The sequence below is a fragment of the Mycteria americana genome, chromosome 13, assembly GCF_035582795.1.
Source record: "Mycteria americana isolate JAX WOST 10 ecotype Jacksonville Zoo and Gardens chromosome 13, USCA_MyAme_1.0, whole genome shotgun sequence".
Lineage (NCBI taxonomy): Eukaryota > Metazoa > Chordata > Aves > Ciconiiformes > Ciconiidae > Mycteria > Mycteria americana.
In genome coordinates, this window is record NC_134377.1 from 10001505 (window position 1) to 10028414 (window position 26910).

A 26910-nucleotide genomic window follows, 5' to 3' on the forward strand; every position below is an offset into this window, starting at 1 on the left:
TGAATACAAAAAATCTGGGTTAGTTTTCAGGTGGAGGTGAGGACAGGGCACAGAGGATGCTTGGAGGAGGCAGAAGAGCATTGCTGCCCTGGGACCAGAGGTGTGTAGCAAGGCATGACTGCGCTGGAAGACGGACATCAGAGATCTACAGGGGCTTGGCAGAGGATGGGCCATTTGGGGAGATTCGGGCAGCGGCTCCCTTTAATCACTGGCAACGTGGTTCTCGTTTTGGAGAGTGTGCCAGCGTTCAATCTTCTTGTCCTTGTTCTTCAAACATTCATACCAGTGTTTCAAGCGCTCCCCCTTAGCCGTAATGCCAAGCTGACAGCCGCCTGGAAGAAAGGGAGAAGAGGAGACGACATATTGAGAGATGATCCTGGTGTTCCAGTAAATCACTTCCATGGGGACAGACCCCACATTTCAAGCACTTTCTTCCATCTCCTGGATTTAAAATCTCATGGAAATAACTAGAGATGCTCTGCCTGCACAGAAGACCCCATAGGATGCTGGAGATGGGGCAGTGCAGTAGGTCCCAACGCTGGATCAGCCATTTGATGGCCTGATACAAGCGCCCAACCAACCTGCATGGTCCCACCTCAAAGCTCAGCCTGGGGTTCCTCACGGGGCAGGTGACCTACACATCCCTCCCATACAGCGAGCACTACATTGGGCATCAAAACCGCACCCCAGAGCACAGAGACTTGCAGCTCACCAATGTAATCATTTGATTTTCCGATGTCGTAATCCCAGACAGAAATGTCCAGTGACTTCTTGGCCAGATCGCTGTGTTTTATATCATAGAAGAACTCCTGCAGAAGGAGAACACCCACGTCACCCCAAGCGTCCCAGGAAAATACACCCCGAAAACTGCGGTTAAGAAATTGCAAACGATCACTCTGTACAGCCCGAATTCAAAATCCAGTGAGAGGATATTTAAAGTACACGAATGAAGAGCTAACGCTCCTTCCCTGCGGCACCTCTCCTCCCAGGATCACGGCATGCTGCACAAACCCGTGAGCTGAGCTCCCGCCTTGTATCTAAGTGAGCACTTTGCAGGTGGCCCATCAAGGCAGCACCAGCCACGGGACCCCCCGGCATCCTTGTCCCACCCACGTCCCCTGGCCACGGGGACACGGAGTCGGCAGCAGAGAGGTTTCGGTGTGTACCGGTGCTGCCCGGCACTGAACTGGTGAGGTCTCCCGTGGCAAAGGCGTTCCTGAAACGTTCCCGTGTGCGGAAAGGGGAAAGGAGGCTGAGCGAGAACCGAACCTCGGGGAGTTTGTCTTCCACCTCCTCCACACACCACAGCAATTGGCTAAGTTGATTTAATAATACAAAAATTAGATCTGTCCTTACTTCATTAAACTCAGGATTCAACGTTTTCTTCTTAATCTGTGTCTTGTGCTTGGCCTTTTTTCCCATGTCAGGTTTCAGCCAACTGGGGGCAACAGAAAACAGCTCAAAACTCAAGTGCAAGAACAGCGTGAGTTTATAAAAAAAAGTGAGGTTTTGGGCTAGAAAAAAAAGCAACTGAAGATATTTAAGGCAAAAAAATGAGTTAGCCAGTCTCCCTTCTCACCTTCTAAAATTATCTAAAATAAATGTAAAATGAGTAAAATCCTGAATACTCTTTTTTTTTTTCCCCTGGATTGCCAGACGAGACACAGGAAACCATGAAGACCCGCTTTGCGCAGAGCGCTGAGCTCAGCAGAGCCCTTTCTGGGGAGCATCTCTTGCTCAGAGCAGCTGGGTAACGTTCAGCCACCAGAAAGCAGAGAGCTTGCACGTGCACTCTTCACGTCCTTCCAAACCACGCATTGGTCCCAAGTCTTTTTTCCCCAAGCCATGCTAAAAGAAATGGTCGTAGGTGTTTTACTGAGCAAAAGCGGGCGAACTCTGCGTTTCGCTGGGGAGGAACCTGCCGAGGCTGACAGCGGGGAGCAGCTGAAATGGTCGGGGAATACGGAAAACGAGCAGCCGGGCTGGTCGCCAGCAGACGAGGGCAATCGCATGGTCGGTCACCGAGCCTGGCTGCTGGAAAACCCAGCCAAGAACATGTGAGAGCATACAGAGATGGGGAGAAATAATAATAAAAAAAAAAAAGCTAAAAATAGCCCATTAGTGTTTAATACCACGCAGATTAACATACTCAGCCAATGTAGGTTCACCTAGAGAACGTGGGAAAAATTACGGCTCGGGCTTTGCAGCCTGGCTGCGGACCCAGAACTAAATTGTAGAGTTGGCATTTATTGGCTCTGTGTTGGAAGTTGATTTAAAAATGGAAAGCCACCATCTTCTGTTTGTGGGAATGGAAAATATAAAAAATAAGAGACTGAGAAGGAAAACTATTTAGTTCCACTCAGCCACAAAAAGATGTGCAAAATGTTCAACACGAGAGTTATTGAATGACTTTTAGGGAGAAGAGAGGGGGTTTTCTTCTGAAGACAAAGAGAAAACAGCAACGAAAACCCATCTGCAGCCACAACCACAACCGGGAATGACTGCAGGGTTCTCTCTCTGTGTTGCAGCTTATGAGGTTCGAGTTAAAATGATCTTATTCCCCCATGTTCGCAGGAGCCACTCGACAGGCGCCGCTCCCCCATCACCTGCCTCCGCAGCCGAGAGCGCCGACGGGCGCGCTGCCGCTGGAGGAGACCCGCTCTCTGTCACGGCAAGGCGTCGCCAGCATGCACTGCGGCAAACACCACGGTCTGCGTTAATTAAGCTGATTTGTTTGCAGTGGAGACATGGCACAGGACACGGACAGGCACGGCAGGGCGATCCCTGGGCTCCCAGCGACAACCAGCACGTGGGCTTATGGGGCAGCAAGCGGGGCACGTGCTCTGGGTCATGCACAGAGGGACATCAAACCCTCTCCACCCTGCAGGCACGGTGGGTCAAAGCCAGGGAGAAGGACCTCTCCTGTCCTCCTGCTCTGCACCTACAGGGTGGCTGTTGGGTCTGTGCGCTTGGGAACCTACGGGGAGTGGATGGACCTAAGGGCTGGGTCAGTCTCACTTAGCTTCAGCCATGGCAGGGGCACTCAAGCAGAGGGTGACCACCTTGCACAGGCATCGCCGGTGGGCAGCTCAGTCCTGCATGAGGTCTCAAGGTGCTTGGGAAACACTCTCCTCTCTCCAGTGGTTTTGGAAGGAGATCTCAGAGCATCAGCTACTGCCCAAGGACAGTGGGTGGCTCCACGACCACGCATTACTGCGCTACGCCAGCCCCAGCTCCCACTTACAGTTTAACGAAAGGGTCCGAGTATCCGTTGGCATCCATGGCTGCCAAATGCACGCAGCGTACGATGCCGACAATCAGGCCGCCCTGCTGGGTGCTGTACATGAGGGACACGAGGATCTTCCCACGCTCCTCCACGTCTCCGCCACGATCGACCTGCAAGAGGAAGTGAGCAGAGATGGAAACACGGGGGCTGAGTGAGGAAGACTGTCAACTGCAGAGAAGATGAGATGAGATGGATACAAGGGAACCTTGTATCCTCATGAGGGGGGGAAAAAAAGGGGGCTTGTACATGAGAGATGATAGGTGAAACATGCATGGAGCATGTCGTCCTCCAAGAACTCTTACCTCCTCTTCGTACAGTGCCATCCCACGGGATGAGCCGGTCGTTCCAGCACGCTTCATCTTGGATGGGGAAGGGAAAAAGAGAGACTGCCGTGAGTGACCACAGCTGGGAGAGGCACCATCCTACGGCAAAAACACCCCCGGGAGCCCAGCCCAGCTCTTTCGCTGGCCTCCAGAGTGGAAGGGGGCTCAGGTACATTCATCTGCTCCAACCACCTCCACTTCAGCAGACTCAGCACCTCACCCACAGCACTGGGGAGCAGAGCTCAGGGATGGAACAACCTGCCCTCTCCTCCACAGTGACATACATCAGCACAGGCTGGCAATGCCAGCAGATCCGTGGCCACCAGGGAGGTCCCCAGAGTCACTTCCCCTGGATTCCCACCACGCTTTTATCTCCTGGCCTTGACGTGTCACATCAGCCCAGACATGGGCAGGAATCCAGCTCCTAAGATGCCAGTGAAGTCAAGCACCTACTGCTCTTGGCTGGTTCCAGCTCCAAGTTCACCGCTAACTCTCTCGCACGCCATTTGTTAACAACCTCAACATTAATGGTAGCAGAAATAAATTTCACAAAAACTCACTGGTATTACTCTCTCCAAGCAGATGTTGAAGTTCTTTTTCTGATTGGCTTTGAGTTTTTTCAAGGAAACTCTAGTTTCTCCAATAAACTCATTGTGGCCAAATTTGTCTTCATCACACACGGAGATCCTGAAGGGAACAGGAAAGGTGAACATCAACCAGGCTGGAGCCATACCTGATTCTGGCACACAAAACCACTCCTGCGAGGGCACTACTGAGGGTGGACAAAGCAAAGCACTATTCAAGCCTCCATCCAGCTGGCTCATAGAATCATAGAATCGTTTAGGTTGGAAAAGACCTTTAAGGTCATCAAATCCAGCTATTAACCCAGCATGGCCAAGTCCACCACTAAACCATGTCCCTAAGCACCTCATCTACATGGCTTTCAAATACCTCCAGGGATGGAGACTCAACCACTTCCCTGGGCAGCCTGTTCCAGTGCTTGACAACCCTTTCGGTGAAGAAATTTTTCTTAATATCCTATCTAAACCTCCCCTGGCTCAACTTGAGGCCATTTCCTCTTGTCCTATCTCTTGTTACCTGGGAGAAGAGACCGACCCCCACCTCTCTACCCCCTCCTTTCAGGCAGTTGTAGAGAGCGATGAGGTCTCCCCTCAGCCTCCTTTTCTCCAGGCTGAACAACCCCAGGTCCCTCAGCCGCTCCCCATCAGCCTTGTGCTCCAGACCCTTCCCCAGCTCCGTTGCCCTTCTCTGGACACGCTCCAGCCCCTCAATGTCCCTCTTGTAGTGAGGGGCCCAACACTGAACACAGCATTCGAGGTGCGGCCTCACCAGTGCCCAGTACAGGGGGACGATCACTGCCCCAGTCCTGCTGGCCACACTGTTTCTGATACAAGCCAGGATGCCATTGGCCTTCTTGGCCACCTGGGCACACAGCTGGCTCACATTCAGTCAGCTGGCAACCAACACCCCCAGGTCCTTCTCTGCCGGGCAGCTTTCCAGCCACTCTTCCCCAAGCCTGTGGCGTTGCATGGGGTTGCTGTGGCCCAAGTGCAGGACCCAGCACTGAGCCTTGTTGAACCTCGTACAATTGGCCCCAGCCCATCGATCCAGCCTGTCCAGGTCCCTCTGCAGAGCCTGCCTACCCTCCAGCAGATCAACACTCCTGCCCAACCTGGTGTCATCTGCAAACTTACTGAGGGTGCACTCGATCCCCTCATCCAGATCACTGATAAAGACATTAAACAGGACTGGCCCCAGTACTGAGCCCTGGGGGACACTGCTTGTGACCGGCCACCAACTGGATTTGACTCCATTCACCACCACTCTTTGGGCCCAGCCGTCCAGCCAGTTCTTTACCCAGCGAAGAGTACACCCGTCCAAGCCATGAGCAGCCAGCTTCTCCAGGAGAATGCTGTGGGAAATGGCGTCAAAGGCTTTACTAAAGTCTAGGTAGACAACATCCACAGCCTTTCCCTCATCCACTAAGCGGGTCACCTTGTCACAGAAGGAGATCAGGTTGGTCAAGCAGGACCTGCCTTTCATAAACCCATGCTGCCTGGGCCTGATCCCCTGCTTGTCCTGCACATGCTGTGTGATGGCGCTCAAGATGATCTGCTCCATAACCTTCCCCGGCACCGAGGTCAGGCTGACAGGCCTGTAGTTCCCCAGATCCTCCTTCTGGCCCTTGTTGTAGATGGGTGTCACATTTTATAACCTCCAGTCAACTGGGACCTCCCTGGTTAGCCAGGACTGCTGTTAAAGGATTGAAAGTGGCTCGGTGAGTACTTCTGCCAGCTCCCTCAGTACCCTTGGGTGGATCCCATCCAGCCCCACAGACTTGTGTGTGTCCAGGTGGTGTAGCAGGTCACTAACCATCTCCCCTTGGATGATGGGGGCTTCATTCTGCTCCCTGTCCCTGGCTTCCAGCTCAGGGGCTGGGTACCCCGAGAACAACTGGTCTGACTATTAAAGACTGAGGCAAAGAAGGCATTAAGCACCTCAGCCTTTTCCTCATCCCTTGTCACTATGTTTCCCCCCACGTCCAATAAAGCGTGGAGATTCTCCTTAGCCCTCCTTTTGTTGCAAATGTATTTATAGAAACATTTTTTATTGTCTTTTACAGCAGCAGCCAGATTAAGTTCTAGTTGGGCTTTGGCCCTTCTAATTTTCTCCCTGCATAACCTCACGACATCTTTGTAGTCCTCCTGAGTTGCCTGTCCCTTCTTCCAAAGGTCATAAACTCTCCTTTTTTGTCTCCTGAGATTCCAGGCTCTCCTCTGACTAAAAGCAGTCAGAAAACAGAACTTCTGTTTTGCCAGAAAAATCAACATTTTTAATATGTGCTCTGCGATGGGGCAAGAAATCAAAAGGTAGAAGTTTCCTGTAGGAAGGAAATGTCAAGCATTCAAACATTTTGAGAGACATCTAAACGTTTTGCTGGGACACTGTCAAATCATGCCCAGACATGCAATGTACAAATCTATATGCTGATAAGAATAATAGTAATGCCAATAATTTAATATTAAATGATAGGGTCAAAATGCCTTTCTTTCTCTTTTTAAAAAGGACCATCAAAATCAGCACGTTCGTGTGAACCATGTTGATTTTGACCAAAAACTCTGCATTTCCAGGTGCCCTATCAACACCTGCATTTCGCTGCCGTTGCCCTTCTGAGGAAGGCCGGCTTGCTATGCCCCGTGCGAGGAGACCCATGGTCCCCATCCCACCACGCTGCAGGATACCCCAGCTGCCCTGCTTGCCTGAGCGTTTTCCTTTGCATGTCCTCATCTGTGATGCCGTGGTACACCAGGGTCTCATTCCACACGGGGTTACGGGTGTTGCGCAGCGTCTTCGTCCTCAGCTTATTTGACTGGCATCAAAACAAAACATGGCATCGTTACAGCCCTGAACTCCTCCCAACCTAAATTTAGGCTCCCGGTAGAGGAGTGTAAATTAGACGCTCCATCACCTCTGGCTCACAAGAGGTGGTTTGACTGGGGCATGGAGGACTCTGCAGGACATCACCGCTGCCTGCTGAGGCTGTCGCGCCAGCAAGCCGTCAACTCCAGGTGAGCATCACCGACCCCACAAGGTGGACCTTTATGAAAGCACTGGGGACTCTGTCACCTGCAGTGGCCAGGGCAGCCTTCACCACGTGGCTTTTTTGACTGTCTGGGGTCTACTCGCTCAAGGACACTTGTACAAGAAAAAGTTGCACAGGGCAGGCTGCGTGGGGCTTGGGTAACGGCTCTCGTGGTCTAAAGGAGATGACAGCTTGGGAAATGAGGAGCTCTGTCACTCGTTCACGCGTCTTTCACAAACACACGTGCAAAATACAAAATTAAAAGAAAGATCAGCAAACAAGAGAGCAATAGAAATCAAAGCAATTCCCAAGATCACGACACCTCGATTTACTCTGCACAAGACCAGAGAGTCCCCGCACATAAAGTAAACCTGTAAATATCAATCCAATGGCTTTAGTATCAGTTTTTCCCCTTGTTTTACACTTAGGCCCTCTGAGCAAAACTCTGCTGCACGGAAGAGCTTTGCAGCCCCTGGGCAAGGAGCCAGCACCCCTTGGGCACTGGACCAGGGGTGGTCATTCCTTCCTCAAAGGTTTCCCCACTGAGATCAGCTTACCTGGGCTGGGGAGTGATATTTCCAGAGCTTTCTTGTGGGGGGGAGAGTCAGAGTTTACACAATGGTTATTTCTTCACAGCTCTAACGAAATGGATCATTCTAACTCCAGTAATAATTAGGGGTTTTGTCAGATGTTTTGTGATGCATTAACAGTGTCACCTCCTCTGGACCTCCCCTCCATCCCTAAGCAGATCCCTGTCTGCAGGTTGAGCTGTTCCTCAGGTACGGGAGAGCATCTGCAAGCATGATCGCTTTTCTGAGCTACCTCCCGCGTAAAACAGCGGCAGCGAGCGTGGAGAAATCAAGGGGAGGAAGTCTGACACAAGGAAGGGACCTCAGGGGGCTTTGAGAAACCTCTGCTCTATCCCCAGCCCAAAACACTTCCAAACCAGGCAAAGCCTCACCTTGCTGGCTCCAGGCAAGAGGTGCAGTTTGACGTAGGGATCCGCCAGGCCGTTTGAGTCCATTGGCTTTAAGCCCTAAAAGATAATAAAGAAAACACGATGCATGAATCCTCCTTAAGCAGAGCCAGGGAAGAGAAAGAGCTACCCATGAAGCAACCCAGTAAAGAGAAAATGCATTCAAGCAAGCCAACAGCCTCGTCCTCTGCCCCGAGCAGGCGTGGGTGCCACGACGTGCTGAAACATCAGACCCACTCGAGGAAAAGCCCCATGGACTTCTTCCCAGCCAGGAGCAGCAGTGCCAGCGAGGCTGGGCTGGGTCTCCCGGGGGAGCAGCCTCTGCCAGCGAGGCTCACGCTGCTCCCAGCCCATTGCGCCGGGGGAGCTGGGAGCCAGACGGACTTAAATCGGTGAAAGAAGGGGAGAAAGGGGACCACTTACTTTGGCCTTGATGAGGGTGCAGTGCAGGGAGCTGTTCTCCTGGTCGTAGAGCAGACTGAACTCCAGCGCTCCCAGCGTAGCTGACAGCGGAGGGGGGAGAGAGGGGTTGGAAATAGGACCTCGTTAAAACCCCAGCCAATAACTGTTTAATCAGCCCTGATTAGTAACAATTAGAAAGATTAGCGGTTCAAATGTAAAACCATTCAAAGCGCGTGGGTCTGCGCCAGCATTGGCCAAACTGCCACGTACGAATCCAGCCGGATTCACGAGCTCTGCTCCTCAAAGCTTTACAAAGCTGGACCTGCCCAGGGTACAGGGAGGGCAGCTTGGGGCTTTGGGGGTGATCTTAATATTCACCAGGCAAAGGAGGATGTAACGCTACAAACCCTTCTCTGGGCACAGCTCGGGGAGGCAATGCCACCCCAGGACCACCCTGAGAAGGTGTTTCAGCTCAGGTGGCCAGCATCTCCTCCCAAGACCCGGGGCTCGGCCTTTGGCCCATTTTGACTTGTTGGAAACCAGTTCACGCTTGTCTTCACGTGCTCACCAGGAAAAGATCACAGGGATGAAGAGTTAGCACAGAACCTCAGCTGGGTCCATCTGCTCCTGAGCACAATTTCTGCACCCGCTCCTGGCCCAGAGCGGCTCTTCCAATCCTCGGTGGGAACAGGCTGGACAGGCGAAGCACTGCCCTGCCGCGGATGCTCACCCTCACGCAGCAAACTCCCTCGTTAGGGGAGAAAATGACTGAACACCAAGATCTCACGGCGTAAAGGTACTGAAGCCACCAAGCCTTTCCTACAGACAGGCCCCGTGGCGTTGCTTGCGGCGAAGGATGCTCTGATGGAAAGAGGCAGCCGCCTTCAGGACTCGAATTTGGAAATGGGAAGGTTGTGTGAGCCCAGAGCCTAAACCATCACGCGTCAGAGCTCAGTAATTTGGTGCAAAACCGACTGAAGGTCCCATGAGCTGCGCTGAACCGACTGAGCAGGGACAGCCTGCGAGACCCTGCCCCGGCTCCAAGCCCCACGGGGAAGCAGCATTCCCCGAGGACTCTCCCTACCAGAGACCCGTGACCTTAGAGCGCGAGTCACAGTCCTGCAGCAACCACCTCCTCAAAATTCTGCGTTTCCCAAAGAAAACGTTCCCTCCCCTCCGGCCGGCTGCCCTGGGTACATACTGCCTTCATCGGAGTCATAGCTGTTGGCGTCCTCCTCCTCTTCCTCCTGGGGTGGCTGCCGCAGCGGGGCGGCAGGCGCCGGCGGGATGGCAGGGGGCTGTGGGAAGGTGGGGGGCTGCCGGGCTGGCCTCTCCTCTCTGGCGGGGGGCACGGCGTAGCCCCCCCCTCGCTCCTCCCTGGCAGCGGGGCGGGCCGGCTCTGGGGGTCCCAGCGGTGGGCTCGCTGTGGGAGGGACCCCGTTAGCCCCTGGCGTGCTCTGCCCCCCAGCCCCCCACATGCAGCCGAGTTTTACCTTGTCTCTCCGGGAACCGGCTGGCCGCCCCAGGACCCGGTCTTCCCGCTGCCAGTGGCGCTGGGGACGGATGCAGCATTACTGGGGTGTTCTCCTGGGCGATGCCCTCCATCCCCTCTCCCACCCCAGCACTGGCACCGTCCCACACAGGGGGGGTCCCTGCCCATGGCAGGGCATCGGGGCGTCCCCCCCGGGGACCGAGCACGCTGGCCGCATCCCCATCCCATCCTACCTGGGGGTGCTGCTGGACCGGGACCAGGAGCGGGGCCGGCAGCGGCTGGCGGGGGCGGCCGCGGGGCTTGCAGGGAGTTGGTCCGCTTCACGCCTGCAAGGAGAGAAGAGAATCGGCAACGGCGTTTCGGGCCCCAGGGGCTTTGCCTGTGTCGAGGAGGGGGTTACAGCCGGAATCGGCCGGGGAAAGGCGGCCGGAGGCAGCTGAGAGGAGAGAGGCTTGGCTGATGGATGGAGGTGGCCGAGATAACGGCTCGGCCCCGCACGCTTTTGGGGTCAGCGATGTGGGGAGCGGGTGCAGCCCGGGCCGGAGCAGGGAGCGTTTCACTAGGGGGACCCCGTGCTGCGCCGATCCGCCTGCAAAAGAGGGAGACGCAGGAGAGGTGGAACAAGGAGGATGGATATCATAGAATCATGGAACGCTTTGGATTAGCAGGGACCTTTCCAGGTCATCTCGTCCAACCCCCCTGCAAGAGCAGGGACATCGTTAACTGGATCGGGCTGCTCAGAGCCCCGTCCAACCTGACCTCGATATGGGGGGTGGCCACGCGCTGCAAAGCGAACTAACCCGGGAGCATCGCTGCGATGCCCGTCACACCCCCGGAACGCCCCCGGGCCCCTGCTGCGCAGCGTCCCCCGAGACAGCGATGGGGCATGGGTGCACCCTCAGGGGTTACCCACCCAAACGTGAACGAAAACACCAGGTCCCCGTGGCAGAAGCCCAGGCAGCCCTGAACGCCCCTCTCCAGCTATTACCTGACTATCCTGCCATTGAATATTCCTTTTTTTCCCCCCAAGGAATTAAAGAGGATTTGGATATTTTCCAGACATTTTTAGCTTCACTATTAAATTTGCAAGCTCAGCTCCTAGATGCAAAGTGGTGTCTGCAAGTGCCTTTCCCCTGCTGGAGGCACCTGGGGAGGATCCAGGCCCCGCCGAACGCCGTCAGCCAGCCGTTCGTACCACAGCCATTTACGAGAGCTTGGAGCACATCAAATTTTCATGAAGCAAGAAACAACATCCCCAGCCAGGCCCCTGCCAGCGAAGCACGGGCTCCTGCAGGCAGGGCTGGCCCGTGCCTGCTCCTTTGGCAGCGCCTCGCGGGACACGTGCCCACCCCGGCAGCGAGGCAGGGGCATGGCGGCACGAAAAATGCTTCTACTTAAGAGTCCCAACTCGGTTGCATTTCATCTCTGCTTAAAATTAGCCTGGTAAGCGCTGAGCCCACTCCTCTCTTCACTTACAGCTCTTGCATCATGCACAGGGCTCTTCAAATTCACGTCCTTCCGTGGGCCATAAGATGCCCCTTTGCAGCGAAAAGCCCAGCAGGACCCTGCCTCTCCTCCCTGCACGCAGGGGAAGGGACGGGGATCCCCCTCCATGCCTCCCCCCGATCCCACTAACACCCTGGACCTCCCCATCAGCAAACCCCACGGAGCAGCGTGAAACAGCAGGCGAGCGGCGTGGGAAGCGGGCGCCGATGCTTTGCAACGTGAAATCCCTCAGCACCACTTAGTGCCGCGTGTCGAACAGAGACAACCCTTGTACGGCTGCCGGCTTCGTGCCCCCCAGCTCTCCCCTTCCAAGCACGCAGAAGCGTGCACAAGCACACAGAAGCGCGCACAAGTACGCAGAAGTGCAGCTCTCACCAGGGCTCCTGCTGACCCCGCTCTCGGCGGCGTAGTCGCGGCTGTCGGTGTCCCCGCCGGCGTGCTCGCTGCCGCACGGACCCGGCCTGACCTCGGCCGGCTTGCGACCAGGCGCCGCGTAGCTCCCCCGGGCAGCTGCCGTCACATCGCTGCCTGCGGGGAGAGCGATAAAGGCAGCAGTGAGGCTCGCACCCCGGCCGCCCCTCCGTCCCCAAAGCCAGCCTTGAAAGCAGCCGCTTGGGTGATGCCCAGCCTGGGCGTGAGCAGGAGGAGGAGGAGGAGGAAGAGGAGGGGTACGGCCACTGCAGCATCACCCCCAAAGCACTGGGGACTGCCAGCCGTCCGGCACCTGCGGGGCGGCAGGAGAGCTCTGCACCATCAAACCTGCACGCAGTGGTCAGGAAAGCCCAAAGGACACGGCAAAACATGGGGACACCAGGAGACACGAGAGCCCCACGGGAAAACAAGGCCAGAGGCATCCGTCAGCCAGTCCTCAGTGCCCGTCAAACCCCTAACGCCATTACAGCTCCACGGTCCCCGGGACAGGGGGATCATATTTTCTTTTCGCTGACCATCTTCCATTTATTAGCAAGCCAACGGTGACAGCTGCCTTTGCCTCTCGCTTCCACCCACCCAGCAGCGGCCACCCCAGCGGATAAATCCCAGCCACACGCACCAGGGTGCCGAGACCGCTTCACGGTGATAAATTGCAACCCACAGACGTGTTGGAAAAGGTCTCGGCGCTCACCTGGCTTGTGCCGGAGACGCCAGGTATAAATCTTTGCTGTGACATAAATGGGATGTTTATCCTTGGCTGGGCTCTCAGGGTCGCTGGGCGCAAGGAGAAAGTGAAATGCAACAGATTGCAGGTGGGGGAGAGGAGGGGGGTGAAAATGCCACGATGCCGAAGAGGAGGGAGGAGGGGAATCGAGCAACCGCAACCAGGAGCCCCGTGGTGCAGAAATAGCGATGCAATAAATAATTTTCTAAGGGAGCTTTAGGAAAATCATGGGCACGTCACGAGCATGCTGATCACCAGGAGGGAGCTGCGACAAACCCTCTCCGACTCGCAGGCGAGACGGTGGCTTAATAACAGCAGCCTGTTTCGAGGCCGGGAAGCTTAACGGCACCAGCTACCGTCGCGATTAAATAGTCTTAATTTAGCGGTTCCCCCGACTGCAGCTGCTTGGGAAGATGGTCATCACTCGGCCCACGGGCTGGGCACCGCCAGCCATAGCATGGGCTGCGGCTGCGCCCAGGTACCACTGCCCACCGCGGGTACCCCAGCCTGGGTACCCCCCCACGGGTACCCCCCAGGGAGCTCACCCCGACACCGCCACCCAGACACACAGGACGCGTCCCCACTGCGAACGGTGCTGCAGGGTGGAGGGAGCACAGCTCAGCACAAGGCTGTGCCACCCACCCTGCCCACTGAGATGCTCCCTGCCCGCAGCCCTGCCCGCAGCCCACTCGACACCCAGCGAAGCCCCAGGCAGCCGCAGCTGGGAAATCAAACGTGGCCCCAGGAACCAGCCGTTAAAGGCTCCTGCGCACCGACAGCCGTCTGCCAGCTGGGTTATCGCTGCCGCAACAGACCCTGGGCTAAAGGAAGGGTGGGACGGAGGGGGCCGCTCTGGAGGAGCGTTGTGTCCTCAGCCCCCCACTGCCTCCTCCACGCAGCCGAGGAAGAGGAGAGGAAGAGGAGGGTTTGCAGCCACTGGGCTGCTCCCAGCCTGATCGTTGCCCAGCCGGGAGCAGCCAGCGCTGGAGGGGGGTCAGGTAATCTCATCACTCAGCACTCCGATGCCAAACTGTGAAAATGGGGGCTATTCCTCAAAATTAACTCCGGGTGACACAGCCGGTCTGGGAGCACCCCCAGCTCCGGCTCCTGCCGGTGCCGGCAGCAGCGTCTGGAGGATGCGGGTCCAGAGCAGCGCAGGGCGTACGTGAGGTTAGAAAGATGAGACGAGGAACGTGGCTTCACCCCTGCGAGCAGGAGGCGCCGACTGCTGCCGCTTAACGCGGCCTCCTCAGCCAGCATCGCTGTTAAACGCGACGACGCAGGCAGAGCCTCAGGGGGCTGCAAGCGCTGGAGGGGGCAAGGCATAACCATAAAAAACCCCCGCCGCATCCTCGCCTTGCTCCGATACCCGTGCACGGCGCAAGCCTGGGCGCAGGGCACCGGCGCCGAGAGCTTCGGTGGGGGAAACCCAACGTGGCCAGAGCAGAGCAGCTCGGCCGCTCTGTCCCTCGCAGACGTGCACAAGCATCCTGCAAGCCTCCTAAAGTTTCCATGGGAGGTTTCGTAAGGACTGCCATTAAATAACCAGAAAAACACCCGTCAATCAGCATCAGGAAATGACACCTACAGAGGTAATTCTGCTCAGCACTCCAAATTGCAGCGTTTCAGCCCAGGCGCGTGCAGTAGGTGGGGAAGCCCCAGAATAACTCGGTCCCCGCGCGGTGGGTGGCAGCAGCAAGAAGAGGTCCTGCCGCTGCTGCCTCCCACGGGAAAACACCGTGGGGAAAGGAGGGAGGGAGAGAGGGGGCTCAGCACAGGCAGCACCGAGGCAGCGGCACAGGGGAGGGTGCAAACGCCGGTGCTTACCATCGGAGTCCTGCTCGGCCGCGGGCCCGGAGTCCGCCTGGCCTTGGGGGCACAAACAGAGCGAGAAGCAGTGAAGCTGCAGCCCGCCCGCACCGCCAACGCCAACCCAGGACGTTGCTGCTGCTCCTTCCCCAGGTTTCCTTTTTTATTCTTATTTTTTCTAGGCTCCTGCATCACCACGCGCATACCCAGGCACTGCCCAAACCCCCGGCCGGGTGCCCCAGCTCCCTGCCCAGGGCTGGTTTGCTCAAGGATGTCCCTGCAAACCTGGCCATCCTGACTCGGACAGCCCGGAGGAAGCCTCAGCAGGCAGGGAGGGCAGCGGGGCGATTTCTGCGCCCTTTAGAAAACAGGCAGCAGCTACACGACTGCTCTGGCTGCTTTCTGCTAGGGCTCGCCCTCGCAAACCACGGGGAGGAGACCAACGCCTCGCCGGTTGGACCCCTGCCCTTGCGCAGAGGGAGGGGTTCAGCACCTGCTCTCACCTACCTCGGACGGGTGTGCGGGAGGGGAGTTTCGGGTCCTGGGTGAGCGGCTCCGACGGGCTGGGCTCGCTCGGGGCTTGGGGTCCCTTGTTCTTGCTGACGGGCATCGGCTGGGGCAGCACTTGCTTGGGCAAACCCTTGAAGAACCAGGCGCCGGAGCGCTTCCACACCTGGGGGGCGCAGGCAGTGGGGTGGCACCCGTGTCTCGAGGGGACGCTGGGTGCGGACCTGGCAGCCTTCGGCCCCCGCATCGCCAGGGTCTGCCTCCAGCCGGCAACGCTGAGGACGTGCGCCCCCATACCCCCCACCCCGCAGCGACCCCACAGCCCGTCCTGCTAATTAATTAACTCTTCAGCTTTTGCACACCGTAGGTGGCGGGGAGCCGATCTCTGGCCACAACAGCCTCTTCAACCCCAAGACTTTGTTTTTGAGGAAAGGAGGAAAAAAAAAAAACCAAAAGGTATTTTATCTAGAAAACAAGATCATCTTATAAGAACCAGACTCATGTAGCCGGGCAAGGTTGAATGGTGCTGGGGCTGAAAGTCCCTGGGAGCATCCCCAGTCTGGAGCTGGTCCCACCTCGGAGGTCTGGGGTGGGGACAGTGCACAGGGTGAAACCAAGGGCAGGGAGCACGTCCCCACTCCGGCACGAGGAACACCCGGGGCAGTGGAAGCGCCCGGGCTGCCACGCTCACCTCCCGCTGCTCGCTGCAGATCTTGCAGAGCCAGATGGCGTGGGGCCGGCTGTTGGTGGTCTCCACCCCGCACTTGGTGCAGACGTTCTGCAAAGAAAGCAAAGCGCCGGGTGGCGGCGGGGACGTCGCGACCGCCGAAAGGTCCCGCCGCACCAGTACCGCCCCTCGGGAGCACGAGGTTAACGAGAGACGGTTAACGAGAGCTCTCCCAGCACAAACACGGGTGACTGCAGAAACCCCCGGGGATGTCCCTTTGTGCCACGGGCAGAGGGATGCGGGGCAATCGAAACGCGCGCCAAAAGATCAGGGTGCCCGTTTTTGCACCGGGGGGGGGGGGGGGGGGATGCGTGGGTGCGGGGGGCTGCACCGGGCAGCGGGTCGCAGGGAGGTGCCTCACCTTCTTGCAGTCCTCGCAGACGACGCAGGCGGATCCCCGCGGCCCCAGCTGCTCCCCGCAGAGGATGCAGCGGTTCACCCCGTCCCCCAGCACGCTCCGGCGCATGTCCTCCAGCCGGGTCATGAGTCGCCTGGCAGAAAGGGGACAGGGGCTGTCAGGAAAGGCACCACACGGCCGGGACGCGGGGTCCCGCTCCCAAGGGGCGGCTGCTGCTGTTGGCCCAGCGGCTCCTTTTCCTGGTGCAGCTTCCGGCAGAGCCTCTCCTCTTCCAGCTTCGGGAATGCAACCAGGGGAAGAGACACGTCCCAGGGGAAGAGACACGTCCCAGGGGAAGAGACACGTCCCAGGGGACATGTCGGAGTATTATATTCCCCTATAGCTTTATATTGCACGAGTATTCGCTTCCACTGACACTGCCAGGGAGCGGATACTGGCCCCAGCTCCCACGTACACACACGTGCATAAAATTCATCCAAGTCAGCACTTTTGCACAAAGCGATTTGGCATCAGTGAAGCAGCTTTTTCCCCCAAATGGAAACCTTTCCACCCAGTCCCAGCGACTGCCCGCGGAAGAGCTGCGAGAGGAGATCTTGGAAGGGCTCTGGCAGGAGGACTGAATGAATTAATTAGCTTTCTCATTTTCTAAGAAAAAAATGGCATATAATTTACTTTATGGAAATTCTTAGCCCTTTGAGTAAAATGCAAAAAGCCCACTGGAGAACAGGCTATAAAAACACATCTGTTTACTGCAAAGGTAAAAAAAAAAAAAACCAAACAGTTAAGCAACTTCTGAAAAAAACAGCACTGGCAAAAGCAGTTTGCAAAGCAGGAGCAGGAGCAAGCTGCCTGCCGAGCACCCGAGAGCTGGCGGCGAGTCGTACGCTCAGTTAACCCAGAATCCTGGCCCTAAAAATAGCACTAGAAGGGAAAAAGGATGCATTATTTATGCCATTCAGCAAGGAAGGAGGCGGAATGAAGAACGGGAGGAGGAGACCCAAGCCCAACGGAGAGACCAGCAGCCCCCCTCGCCCGCGGGGCTGCCGTCCGCTCCCATGGCAGCCTGACCCAGATCTGACAAAGCCGCTAACACGGCGTGCCATAAAAAACACCCGACGTTTAAAAGACATTTCCCCACATGCCTGATGACAGCTTCAGATTTATGACAGCTCGGCTGCCAGCACCTCGGAATCGCTCATAAACAATACATAAGCTCCCCTTTACATAAGGTGCCTCTGCGGTTGGTCTCCAGCCGCTCGCGGGACGGCCGGCATCCCGTGGACTGCACGTGGAAACGCAACGGCGTTATCGTACATGGGTTCTTGATAAAGGAATAGCAGCAAGAGGGGAAAAATAAAGCGTCATGGAACATTCAACCTATTACGGTTCATAAAACACCCCATTGGAAACTCGCTGCCGTCAACAGGAGTATCTCGAAGCACTTCATCCGACACCGAGCCAAGCCCAAAGGGGGGACGCAGCTCCGTGACTCAGCGTACGTTATCTGACCAAAGCCGCGTTATTACAACATCTCATTTAGGTAGATGTCGTCGGCCATGCTAAAACCCACAGGAGAACGTCCCTGGGGGCTGATCTCCCTGGGTTCGAGCGTGCTTAGGGCCAAGGTGCTGATGTGGAGGTGCCTCCTGACGGTTATTAATGAACCCGAAGCCCATTCCCAGCGAGGAGACAGGAGAGCCGGGCTGCGGCCGGGCAGCCGGCGGAGCCAGACGAAGCCAGCGGTCAGGAGAAATCGCTATTTCCACAGCTACGGTGTCACCAGACAGCAGATGGGCGAGCTTGCAAGTTCCTTCAGTTTGCATTGCCTGAAGTTTCGGCAGTGACGTGGCTACGGGGTCCCTACATACAGCGATCCTGGTTGTCAACCTGAGCTAGCTTGTTTCCTGGACGAAACAGTTTTTGTTGAAAAACAACCACCTCGGACCGCAGGGAAGTGCTTTAATGCCTTTCCACTTTGCTCTTAACTTTGCTCTCTGCTAGCCTAACTCCCTGCTCCGGTGTTATTCCCGAGAGACGTGGCTGTCTACCCCTGCCCTCGAGCATCTGCTTACTGCTTTGCAGACGATCCGTAGGTGATTTCTTCCTACAGAATACGTCAGCTGCTAGAGCCATCGTCCACCCCGGGTGCCTTCCCAGGCTCCGTGGCTGATGCAACCTGCTGCAAACAGGGGAGGTCTCACTGGTTTCAAGAGAGCTGCATCATCCGATAAACGCCCGGCCAGCAATGAGCAGTATTCCAATTAAAACCTGGAAACCGCCTGTTCCCCAAACATTGCTTATTTAAATGAAATGAATCACACCACGGTTGCTCCCAGCCCACGTCATGCAACGCAGGGTCCCCACAAAAAGCCCCCAACAGCAAATAACCAACAACATCCAGCTTCTGTCGCAGCACATTGCTCCCACCTGGGCAGGGAAAACATTTTTGGGGCAAAACCTTTATTTTCCTAGCAGCAAAGCACATGTAGAAGCCCGTATCTTCTGCAGTTCCCCCCGCTGTGCTGTGCAAGAGCTCTGCTCCAAGAGAAGCAGCTTCCAGTTGGAAATCTGCAAGCCCAAACAAACTTATTATAGAAACTAGAACAAATGGCACAATCAAAGCAAAAAAAAAAGCAAAAAAAAAAAAAAAGCCCTTGCATTTCAAGAGATTCATTATTTAGCTGCAAAATCTTTCCCAGTCTCTCATTTACCAGAAGCGGCTCCTTAAGAGGGTTTTTTTTAACCAGTGGAAGAGCTTCAGCAGCCAGTACACACACCTGTGGCACCAGTTTCAAACGAAGCACATTTGCCTAATTAAAACACCCATTCAAGCTGAAGAAATTGGGCTTTTTTTTTTCCCTGATTCAAACTCTGCTGCGAGAGGACTGCATAAAAAAATTAAAATCTAAGTCCTGGCATGAACCTGGCAGAAACAGGGCAGGACCTGGGAAAAGGGGGTACCGCACCAAGAGCCACGGGCTAGGAAGCTCCTGATTAAGGCGGTAACTGGGAGCAGAAATCCAGATTTCTCTTCGGCTTCATCCAGCACCACCCAACAGGCATGCCGGAGCCCCGTGCACGGGCTGTTCACCCACCGCTAACCGCTAACCGGAGGGATGCCCTGCTTTTGCCCCGGTAGCAGCCAGGACCAAGCTGTCTGCCTTCCCAAAAGCTTTTCTCTCCCTCTCCCCTAGATATCATTTGTTTCTCGTTTTTATTGCACATAAAATAGCCGTCCAATTCATCACTCTCTCTTGCGCTTCTCTCGGACTACAGCAACATCTTCCTTGCCGTTATACGCACTTCAAAGCGCCCATCCCTCTGGCCTCTGTCAGACTAACTTCAAAGAGCAGGAAATATGCTTCAAATTGTTAAAATAGGGGGAAAAAAAACCAAGAGAGGAGTAATTGAAGCCAGTGGCAGGGAGCTGGCTAAGCCGGGCACCCGGGAGCATCACCGCTACCGGAGACAGCCCTGCGGAGAGGGAGAGCATCTGTCATCTGCCAAAGAAATATGTTTTAGTCACTGATGGGAGCAAGATATAAGAACCAGGCGATGCGCTGTATCTGAAACGCTTAACATGCACCTGAGATGATAACAGCAATAAAACAGTCTCCTGATAATATAATATCTGCCTGGCCCCATAAATACGGTTTGGAAGAGAAAGGCGAGCGGCCCCGGGGCAGCGAGGGCTGGTGGGAGACCTCCCCTGCCGCCTCCTGCCCGCACCCAGAGCCCCGGCGCAGGCAGGGCAAGGGCTCGCGTTTGGAGGAAGACCTGCAAACAGCTCCCGTGATTTCGGGCAGGCGGAGGGTCCCGCAGGGCCGCAGTGAAGGCTGCTCGCCGGGCTGAGGGACCATCTCGGGCCGGGCTGAATCCTAGATAGGATAGAAACCCGCAGTGCTACGGCGTTGGCATTTTCTCTTGCGCTAGGACCGGAGCGATCCAGAGAGGGACAGAGAGTCACCGGCATTAAGTGCTGATGGTCTCGGGAAACAAGACTTAACAGCGGGGCAGGCACGCAAGAGTTTGTTGTGTTTAAATATTCATTGCCACTCTGCAGAAATGAACAGCTGAAGACGTGCCTAATGGGTTTTAAACCGTGTCGGGGAGGACATTTAATGCAGCAGACAATGAACTGCTGCGCAGGGGCGGGAGAAGGAGCTGACCTGCGAGGAAGGACCCGATCCGGGGTACCGAGAGCCGGGTGCTCCCCAGCCCCACGCAGGAACCAGCGGGGACGGACTCAGCCACCACTTACGTGGCAAAAAAATTCAAGTAAAACACAAAGGAGGTCACAAACGGCCTCCAGAATTAAGCACTGACTTGCCTCCGTGGGGAAATCATGTGCCTTAAAGGCCTGAATATTAAATTAAGACTAATTTTAATGGTATAAAAGAGACAAGAAAAGAAGCCAAGCTACAGATTAAAGAAAACATAATTAAAATCAGGATGAAAAATTAGAAGCAATTTTCTTCCCTTACAAGTGCACAGGTAACTAAAGGTAAAACATCCTTTGAGCTTTTAGAGGTCGACTTTCAAAGCTCATGCTCTGCTGAGAGCCCTCGCTACGGAGGGAAGATGCCCAAGGAGGCCAGGGGGATTCATGCATTTCAGAGTATCCCCTTCCGTGCTCCTGCATCACTCCAGGTGCTTGCTGCCTCCTGTGATGTGTTACAAGAGGGCTGTTATTTTGCAGGCTCATCCCAGTCTCAGAAATAAGAGGGCAGGGGGTTTGGGGGAAAAAAAGCAAACACAAAACCCCACAAAAATTCAAGCAGCACGTGGGCTGTCTTCTGGCCGTGAATTAACCTCGTCTCTTCTAGAAGCTGGCATCTCAGGAGACATTCCTGTCTGCCTCCAGCAACTACCCTGCCCTTCCTGGCCCCTATTTTTATTTTGGTGTTGCCTGAACACAAGGAAGAAAATACAAGACTGTGGTCCCCAGAGAGCATCTCTGCTGCTGGCCGCTGAGGTTAATGACTTAATCCCCTGTGACTTCAGCCATCTGCTCCAGCATTATGCACGTGTCATCCCAGCAATAAGCAGCCAAATTAAAATGCAATCCTGCTCGATAGCTGGTCCTCTCAGAGGAAAGGTGAGGGGCTGTGACCCACGGGGGGACAGCAAACCATCGCACTTTTAGAGGGGACCAGAAGGAAGGGAATAGCTGCACCCAAGGCAGGGGCACAGCCAGATCCAGGAGCGATGCGTCACATCACCCCGGGAGAATCGGCTCCGTGCCGCAAGATGCTCTCCAGAAACAGCAATTTCTAACTTTGGGTGGTTTAAGATAATTTCTTCGATGCCAAGAGCATGATGGACCTCATTAGGCAGCAGAGCAGACTTGGTGGGTTATTGATGGCACCCAATTATAGGTGCATAACGGAGCCAATTAGTGCCTGCAGGTGCTCCCACATCAGCTGGGAGGAACAGGCTCCTCATAGACTGCAGCCAGAGCATCACCACCGCCACCAGAGCATCACCACCGCCACCAGAGCATCACCACCGCCACAGCACCGTGGCAGGAGACGGCACAGAGCTGCCACAGGGACCCCCTGAGCACAAGCGCTGGCCAAGCAGAGAGGGAGAAGGGATGGGAACGGATCGGTCCCTCCCTGCCGCAGGTCCGCTTCGCCCTCCGAGCCCTTTGCCCACCAGCTTTTAGCCCCCGTGCCCCTAAACTGGCCCAAAGGATTGTCCTAGTCCCCAGGCAGTTGTAAAGTCCTTCATCAACTCACGCCCGACACACTCTTGCTGTATCGCTGTTTAAGATTATTTCAGTTCCTATTATCCTTCTCTGTGCTACAAGACAATGACCCAGAAAAAAAAAAAAAAAAAAAAAGAAAACCACACAAAAAACGAAACACCAAAGCGTCCCTGTCCTACAATCCTCATCAGCATCCAGATCACATATCCCACGGGCCTCCATCCACCCTCGGTGCTAAAAATACCCTTTTGCTAGATTAATTTGAGCTGGGTTTGACATGAAGTCCGACTCCACAAACATCATCTCAACAAGCAGCATCCATTTGTTCCCACCCTGCCCCGGCAAGCCAAGGTAAGGGGCTCGTGGGGCGGCAGATACAGGAGAAGGGACACGAGAGGGCAGGAGATGGAGGAGATGGATGGCACTAAACCTTCATGGGGCTTCAAGGCACGAGGAGGTTCATTCACAGCCAGCACCCAGCTGTAGACTTCATGATTGCTCAAGTATTACATGTAAAGCTCAAGTATTACATGTAAAGCTCAAATGCACCCCCTCAAACTCATCCACTTATTAAGACAACTCCAAGTATTTACCGTACGTCCCCCCTTTGGAAGGCGCATTCACTTCATGGAAGCTATTCCTTATATTAACCAAAACCAGGTTTTTGATGGATCTTCCTTTGGTTTTGCCCTTACAGGAATAGAAAATCCCAGAAAAATCGCAGAAAAATCAGGCTTTCCCGGGGCACCTCCCCAGAGCAGCCTGGCCGACCGAGGGACACTGTCACCACCGCTGCGTCCCTGCCAGAGGCCAGCCTGGCAAGCCCGGATTATTTTGTAATATAAGGAGCTATCCTGGATAATGTCCGAGCAGCTCCTGAACGGGTGATTCTGTACAAGGCTGATACAGACGCTGTCCCGTATTTCTGTAGCTGCACATCCGACGGCTCTTGTTGTGCAAGCCAACAAACACAAAGGAGCTGGCAAGGCTCCTGCTACGCCTACACGCAGGAGGCAAATCAGCTGCGACTGCACATCCGCCTGCCTTCCCTTGCTCTACTCCGAGTACGGCACGAAGTCCTCCGCCCGGCTTTTTCATGAATGAGGATGAGAAAACCTCCTCTGACTCAGCTAACGAAGGTAAAAGGGAGAGTTTCTGCAGGTTTGCAAACAGCTGCAGGAATGCACGATGCGGGAAAAAAAAAAATAATAATAATAAAAAAAAAATCTCTCTCCCCCACTGCTAAAGTTGATTTAAGCATAATCCAATGAGCATCACTTTTGAGGTAATTGTTACTGGGCTGCAAATGTGCAAAGCTGGGGAAATGCTGTTTGTAAGCACTTTTCAGGAATGAATCACCACCATTCATAGCTACTTTCACCTGGTTTCTGCCAGAAAGCCGGCAGAGGAAAGCGTTCACGTCGTAACGCGAGGCGATGCCAGCCGGGGAGCCGCCCCTGGCCCGGGGGAGCAGCGCATCCACGGGGCACACGCCGAGCCCCAGGCAGCACAAACGACTGCTGTCAAGGTGATACCTGCCTACGCTCTTCACGGCCCCGCTCCTAACAAAGCATTTCTAAAAATGAGTAAATAAATCCACCACTTAGGAGGCAACGGGCTGCAGCCGCCAAGGAAGACGGCGTGCTGCGGCTGGAGCACCCCGTGCCTGCATCACAAGCGCACGCTCAATATTTAAGGGTTATTAAGCAGCCAGGGTGATGGGTTAAAGCTCCGGCTGCGGCGCGAGGCTTTGTGGGTGCAGGGGGGTCCTCTCCACCTCTCACCAAGCAGCTGCCCTGCGGGGCCACGCGCCTGTTTGCTGAGCAAAGCTGTCCCCGAGCCACGAGAGGGGCTTTGACGTTCTCCGAGGCAGCGGAGAGCATGGCTCCTGCCTGGGCCTGAGTATTTTCCCTGCGAGGAAAAAAAAAAACCAAAAAAACCAAAAAAACCAGGCGATGCTTAAGCTCAGCAAGAGTAAAATGCTCCTCTGTAATGAAAAAAGGCATGACGCCTGACAAACGGGATTATGGAGAACCCCTCCAGAAAACCATCCCCAGCACAGCAAGTCGATACCTAATTATTAGCATTATTTCGCTCAGGCAGGGTAGAGATGCAGTAAAAGCAAACACGGGCGCTTCCTGCCCTCTGCTCCACGCCAGGTGCACCAGCACCGGTGATGCCCCCAGCACCCGCCAGCGGTCCTGGGTCCCCCACCGCAGCGGCAGAAGCGGCTGGGCCAGAGCCAGCACCCCAGCCCCCCCAGGAGCTGGTCCCAGCACGTGGCCAGCCCCGAGGCTGGGCATCACGCAGACCTTTTCAGCTTCACAGAGAGCTCATTTCTGGGTGGCAGGAGGGATTAACCACGGGGACATGCGGCTGGAGGGGGTGACGGATCCAGCCCTCTTCCCAAAACAAGCCAAAACACCTTTTGGTGAGCCAGGGCTTTGCCCGCACTCACAGGTGCTCAGGCTCGAGACTGGGCAAGCAGCTCCTGCTTGCAAGCAGCTCCAGCTTCAGTCCCCAAAATGAGATGTTATTAATGATCCCTTCTGGACAAAAAAAAAAAAAAAAAAAAACCAAACAAAAAAAAAAAAACCATCAACCCACACACCACAAAAATCGATGAGACTATAAATTCTCGGTCCAGAACACAGCGGCACGCCGAGCGGCAGCGGCACGCCGAGCGGCTCCCTCCCCTGCTTACAGGTTCCTCCTGGCCAAGGACCAACGCCAGCTCAAAAAGATCCCCCGCAGGCTCCCTTTCAGGAGAAACACTGCAGTGCAGTAGCTGCCGGCCAGGAAAGCAGCCAAGAAAGCGCTTTCCCCCACGGGCACCGGCAAGGCGCAGGGTCCCTCCCATCCCACCAGCACGGTGGTGCCGGTGCCACCGCCGCCTTACCCGATGCGCTCCTGCTCCATCTCCTCCATCTTCTCGGCCCGGGCGATGACTCGGTTGATGATCTCCTTCTCCTCGTCCGTCAGCTCCTCGCCCTTGCGCTGCCAGTCGGGCTGGCCGCCCCGCGCTGCCCAGCCGGCGGGGAGCCTGCGGGGAGAGGGGGCCCGGGGCTTTGTCCACAGATCACGTGTGTGCGCGCACACGCGTGCACGGGCAATAGCCAGGCAGCGATTCCCAAGCCCGGGGAAGGAGGGGTACGACACCTCCCCATCCTCCAAGCTCTCTTCTAGCAGGAAGCCTGCGAATGGCCCCCACCCACCAGGCAGAAGCTCTTATTCCCATTTTGGGGGGCGTGTGGGGGTGTGGTGTGTCAAATGGAAACACTTGTTTGATACGGAGAAAACCAATTTCCTTTTCAAAAATATTCTCATTCTTTCCATCGACTGACGCGGCTCGTTCTGCACCCTGCTCTCTGCCGTCTAACGCCGGGTTTGCGTGAGCCGTGGTACCGGGGCGATGGCCGCAGGAGCAGGCGGGGTTTTTTTGGTACACTTCATCAAACATGGGACTTTTTCCTCTCCTAACATCATTTCCAAAGATCCTTTCGCACAGCGAGCGCAGCCTGGGCGCCAGGCAGCTTTAACCTGGTGACACGGTGACGTCTGCCACCCAGCCCTGCAAATTAGCAGGCGGCAGAGGGGCAACGCTAACAGGGGATGCAAAGGCAAACACCCCTCCTCCCACCCAAAGACCTTTCTGCCCATCCAAAGACCTTTCTGCCCATCCAAAGACCTTTCCGCCCATCCAAAGACCTTTCCTGCACCTTTTTCCCCTGGGCTGAGCAGACCTGCGCGGTCTTAAACCTTAAAATTTATTAAAACCCTGTGCAACGCTTGCTCAAATTAATTGCTTTTTTCTTGCACCCAGGGCGAGGTTTTTCCTGTTCTCTCAAGATGGTTAGAGTAGCGGGTAAAGAGCAATAAGCCAAAAAAAAAAAAAAAAAAAAAAAGGCAAGATACTTACTGCTCCTTCTCACTGCTGGGAGGCACAGGAAAAGAGAGGGAACAAGGATTAGGTGAGAGAAGGGACGAGGCCAGCGCAGCCCAGGCGCAGCCAGCGCTCCCCCGCCTCGGGGGTGACAGTCCCCGACAGCGCGTCCCTTTCCACGGCCCCCCGCTGCTCCTCCAAAGCGGCGCAGAGCAGCAAGCTCCAAACACAAGATTCGCCCAGCCCCTGCATCATCCGGGCACCCAAAACCAGCACCCATCCCTGGGTGCGACCACCACCCATCCAGCCGGGACGGAGAGCTGCCACTCACTCGGTGGGATGCAGCATCACCCTCCACGGCGGCCACATCGGAGGGCGTCAGGACAGACGGACGGGGCTCCTCGTCGGCACAGGGGCGCGTGCACACCCACGGGTCCATCCCCACCGCCTTTCTCGGGGGGTTTAGGAGGCAACGTGGCAAAACGTCCCCATCCGACCAGTGCAAACCCGATTCCCAATGTCCCCGGGGGAGGAACCAGGGCGGCTGCACCCGCTTCTCCTCCCGCCCCCGGGGACTCTCCCCCCTCCCGCACCCGCAGCATCCCTGGACCCCAGCCCCCTCCTCTCACCTGGCCCGGAGAGACATGGTCCTGTCGCCGGGGCACATCCACCGGTCAGAGCTGCCGCCCACCACCGCGTCGGTCATCGCTGGCTGCCGAGGGGACCCAGGGACAGGCAGAGCGAGCCTGGGCACACCGGTGCTCTGCCGACGAGCGCCGACTTGGCACGCTCGGGAAGCCGATCACTTTGCTTGTCTGCCCATGCTCTCAGATAGCAGCGATGCCGACAAAGGTAAGTTGGTGCTTTCAGCCAGGCTGTGGGAAACAAAAAAACCAAACAAACACAAAGTCACGCCAGGCAGGGCTTTATTTTTGGTATTAAGAGGAGCGGGAGCAGGGAGAGGACCAGGAATGTCACTTTAGTCACTGTCTCAATATCACGCACGAGATGCAGGAGCCTACAACCGCCACCTTCCCAGGAGGGCAACGCAGTCACGCTCGGTGCGGATGTAATTAATGAGATACCCGACCTCACATTAATTATGAGGTTTCAGAGCTGGGAGGGCAGAGGATGTTTCCGTTTCAGAGAAACATCTACAAACTAGGAAACC

At 55.8% G+C, this 26910-nt stretch overlaps 1 protein-coding gene across 1 annotated transcript; it reads right to left on the reverse strand.

The window, feature by feature from the left end:
• RPH3A (rabphilin 3A) lies at positions 1-26611 on the reverse strand. The gene is made up of 20 exons (XM_075516375.1): positions 26369-26611; positions 25776-25790; positions 24756-24899; positions 16150-16279; positions 15753-15839; positions 15062-15227; positions 14573-14614; positions 11965-12117; positions 10317-10409; positions 10085-10144; positions 9793-10014; positions 8613-8692; positions 8175-8249; positions 6891-7000; positions 4170-4296; positions 3589-3645; positions 3245-3396; positions 1357-1438; positions 713-809; positions 1-332 (listed from the first exon to the last, which is right to left on the reverse strand). The coding sequence occupies exons 1-20, from the start codon at positions 26443-26445 to the stop codon at positions 202-204; spliced, it is 2100 nt and encodes a 699-aa protein (XP_075372490.1). The 5' UTR covers positions 26446-26611; the 3' UTR covers positions 1-201.
• Between the last annotated feature and the right edge of the window lie 299 nt (positions 26612-26910).

What these genes read in the sequence shown, in the direction of transcription:
- RPH3A (XM_075516375.1), bottom strand. Translation starts at nt 26,445, where the DNA reads ATGACCGACGCGGTGGTGGGCGGCAGCTCTGACCGGTGGATGTGCCCC. An exon ending in CTCCCGCACACCCGTCCGAG is followed by an intron (nt 14,615 to 15,061) that starts GTAGGTGAGAGC and finishes TGTGCCCCCAAG; the next exon opens with GCCAGGCGGACTCCGGGCCC. An exon ending in CTATGACTCCGATGAAGGCA is followed by an intron (nt 8,693 to 9,792) that starts GTATGTACCCAG and finishes CTCCGCTGTCAG; the next exon opens with CTACGCTGGGAGCGCTGGAG.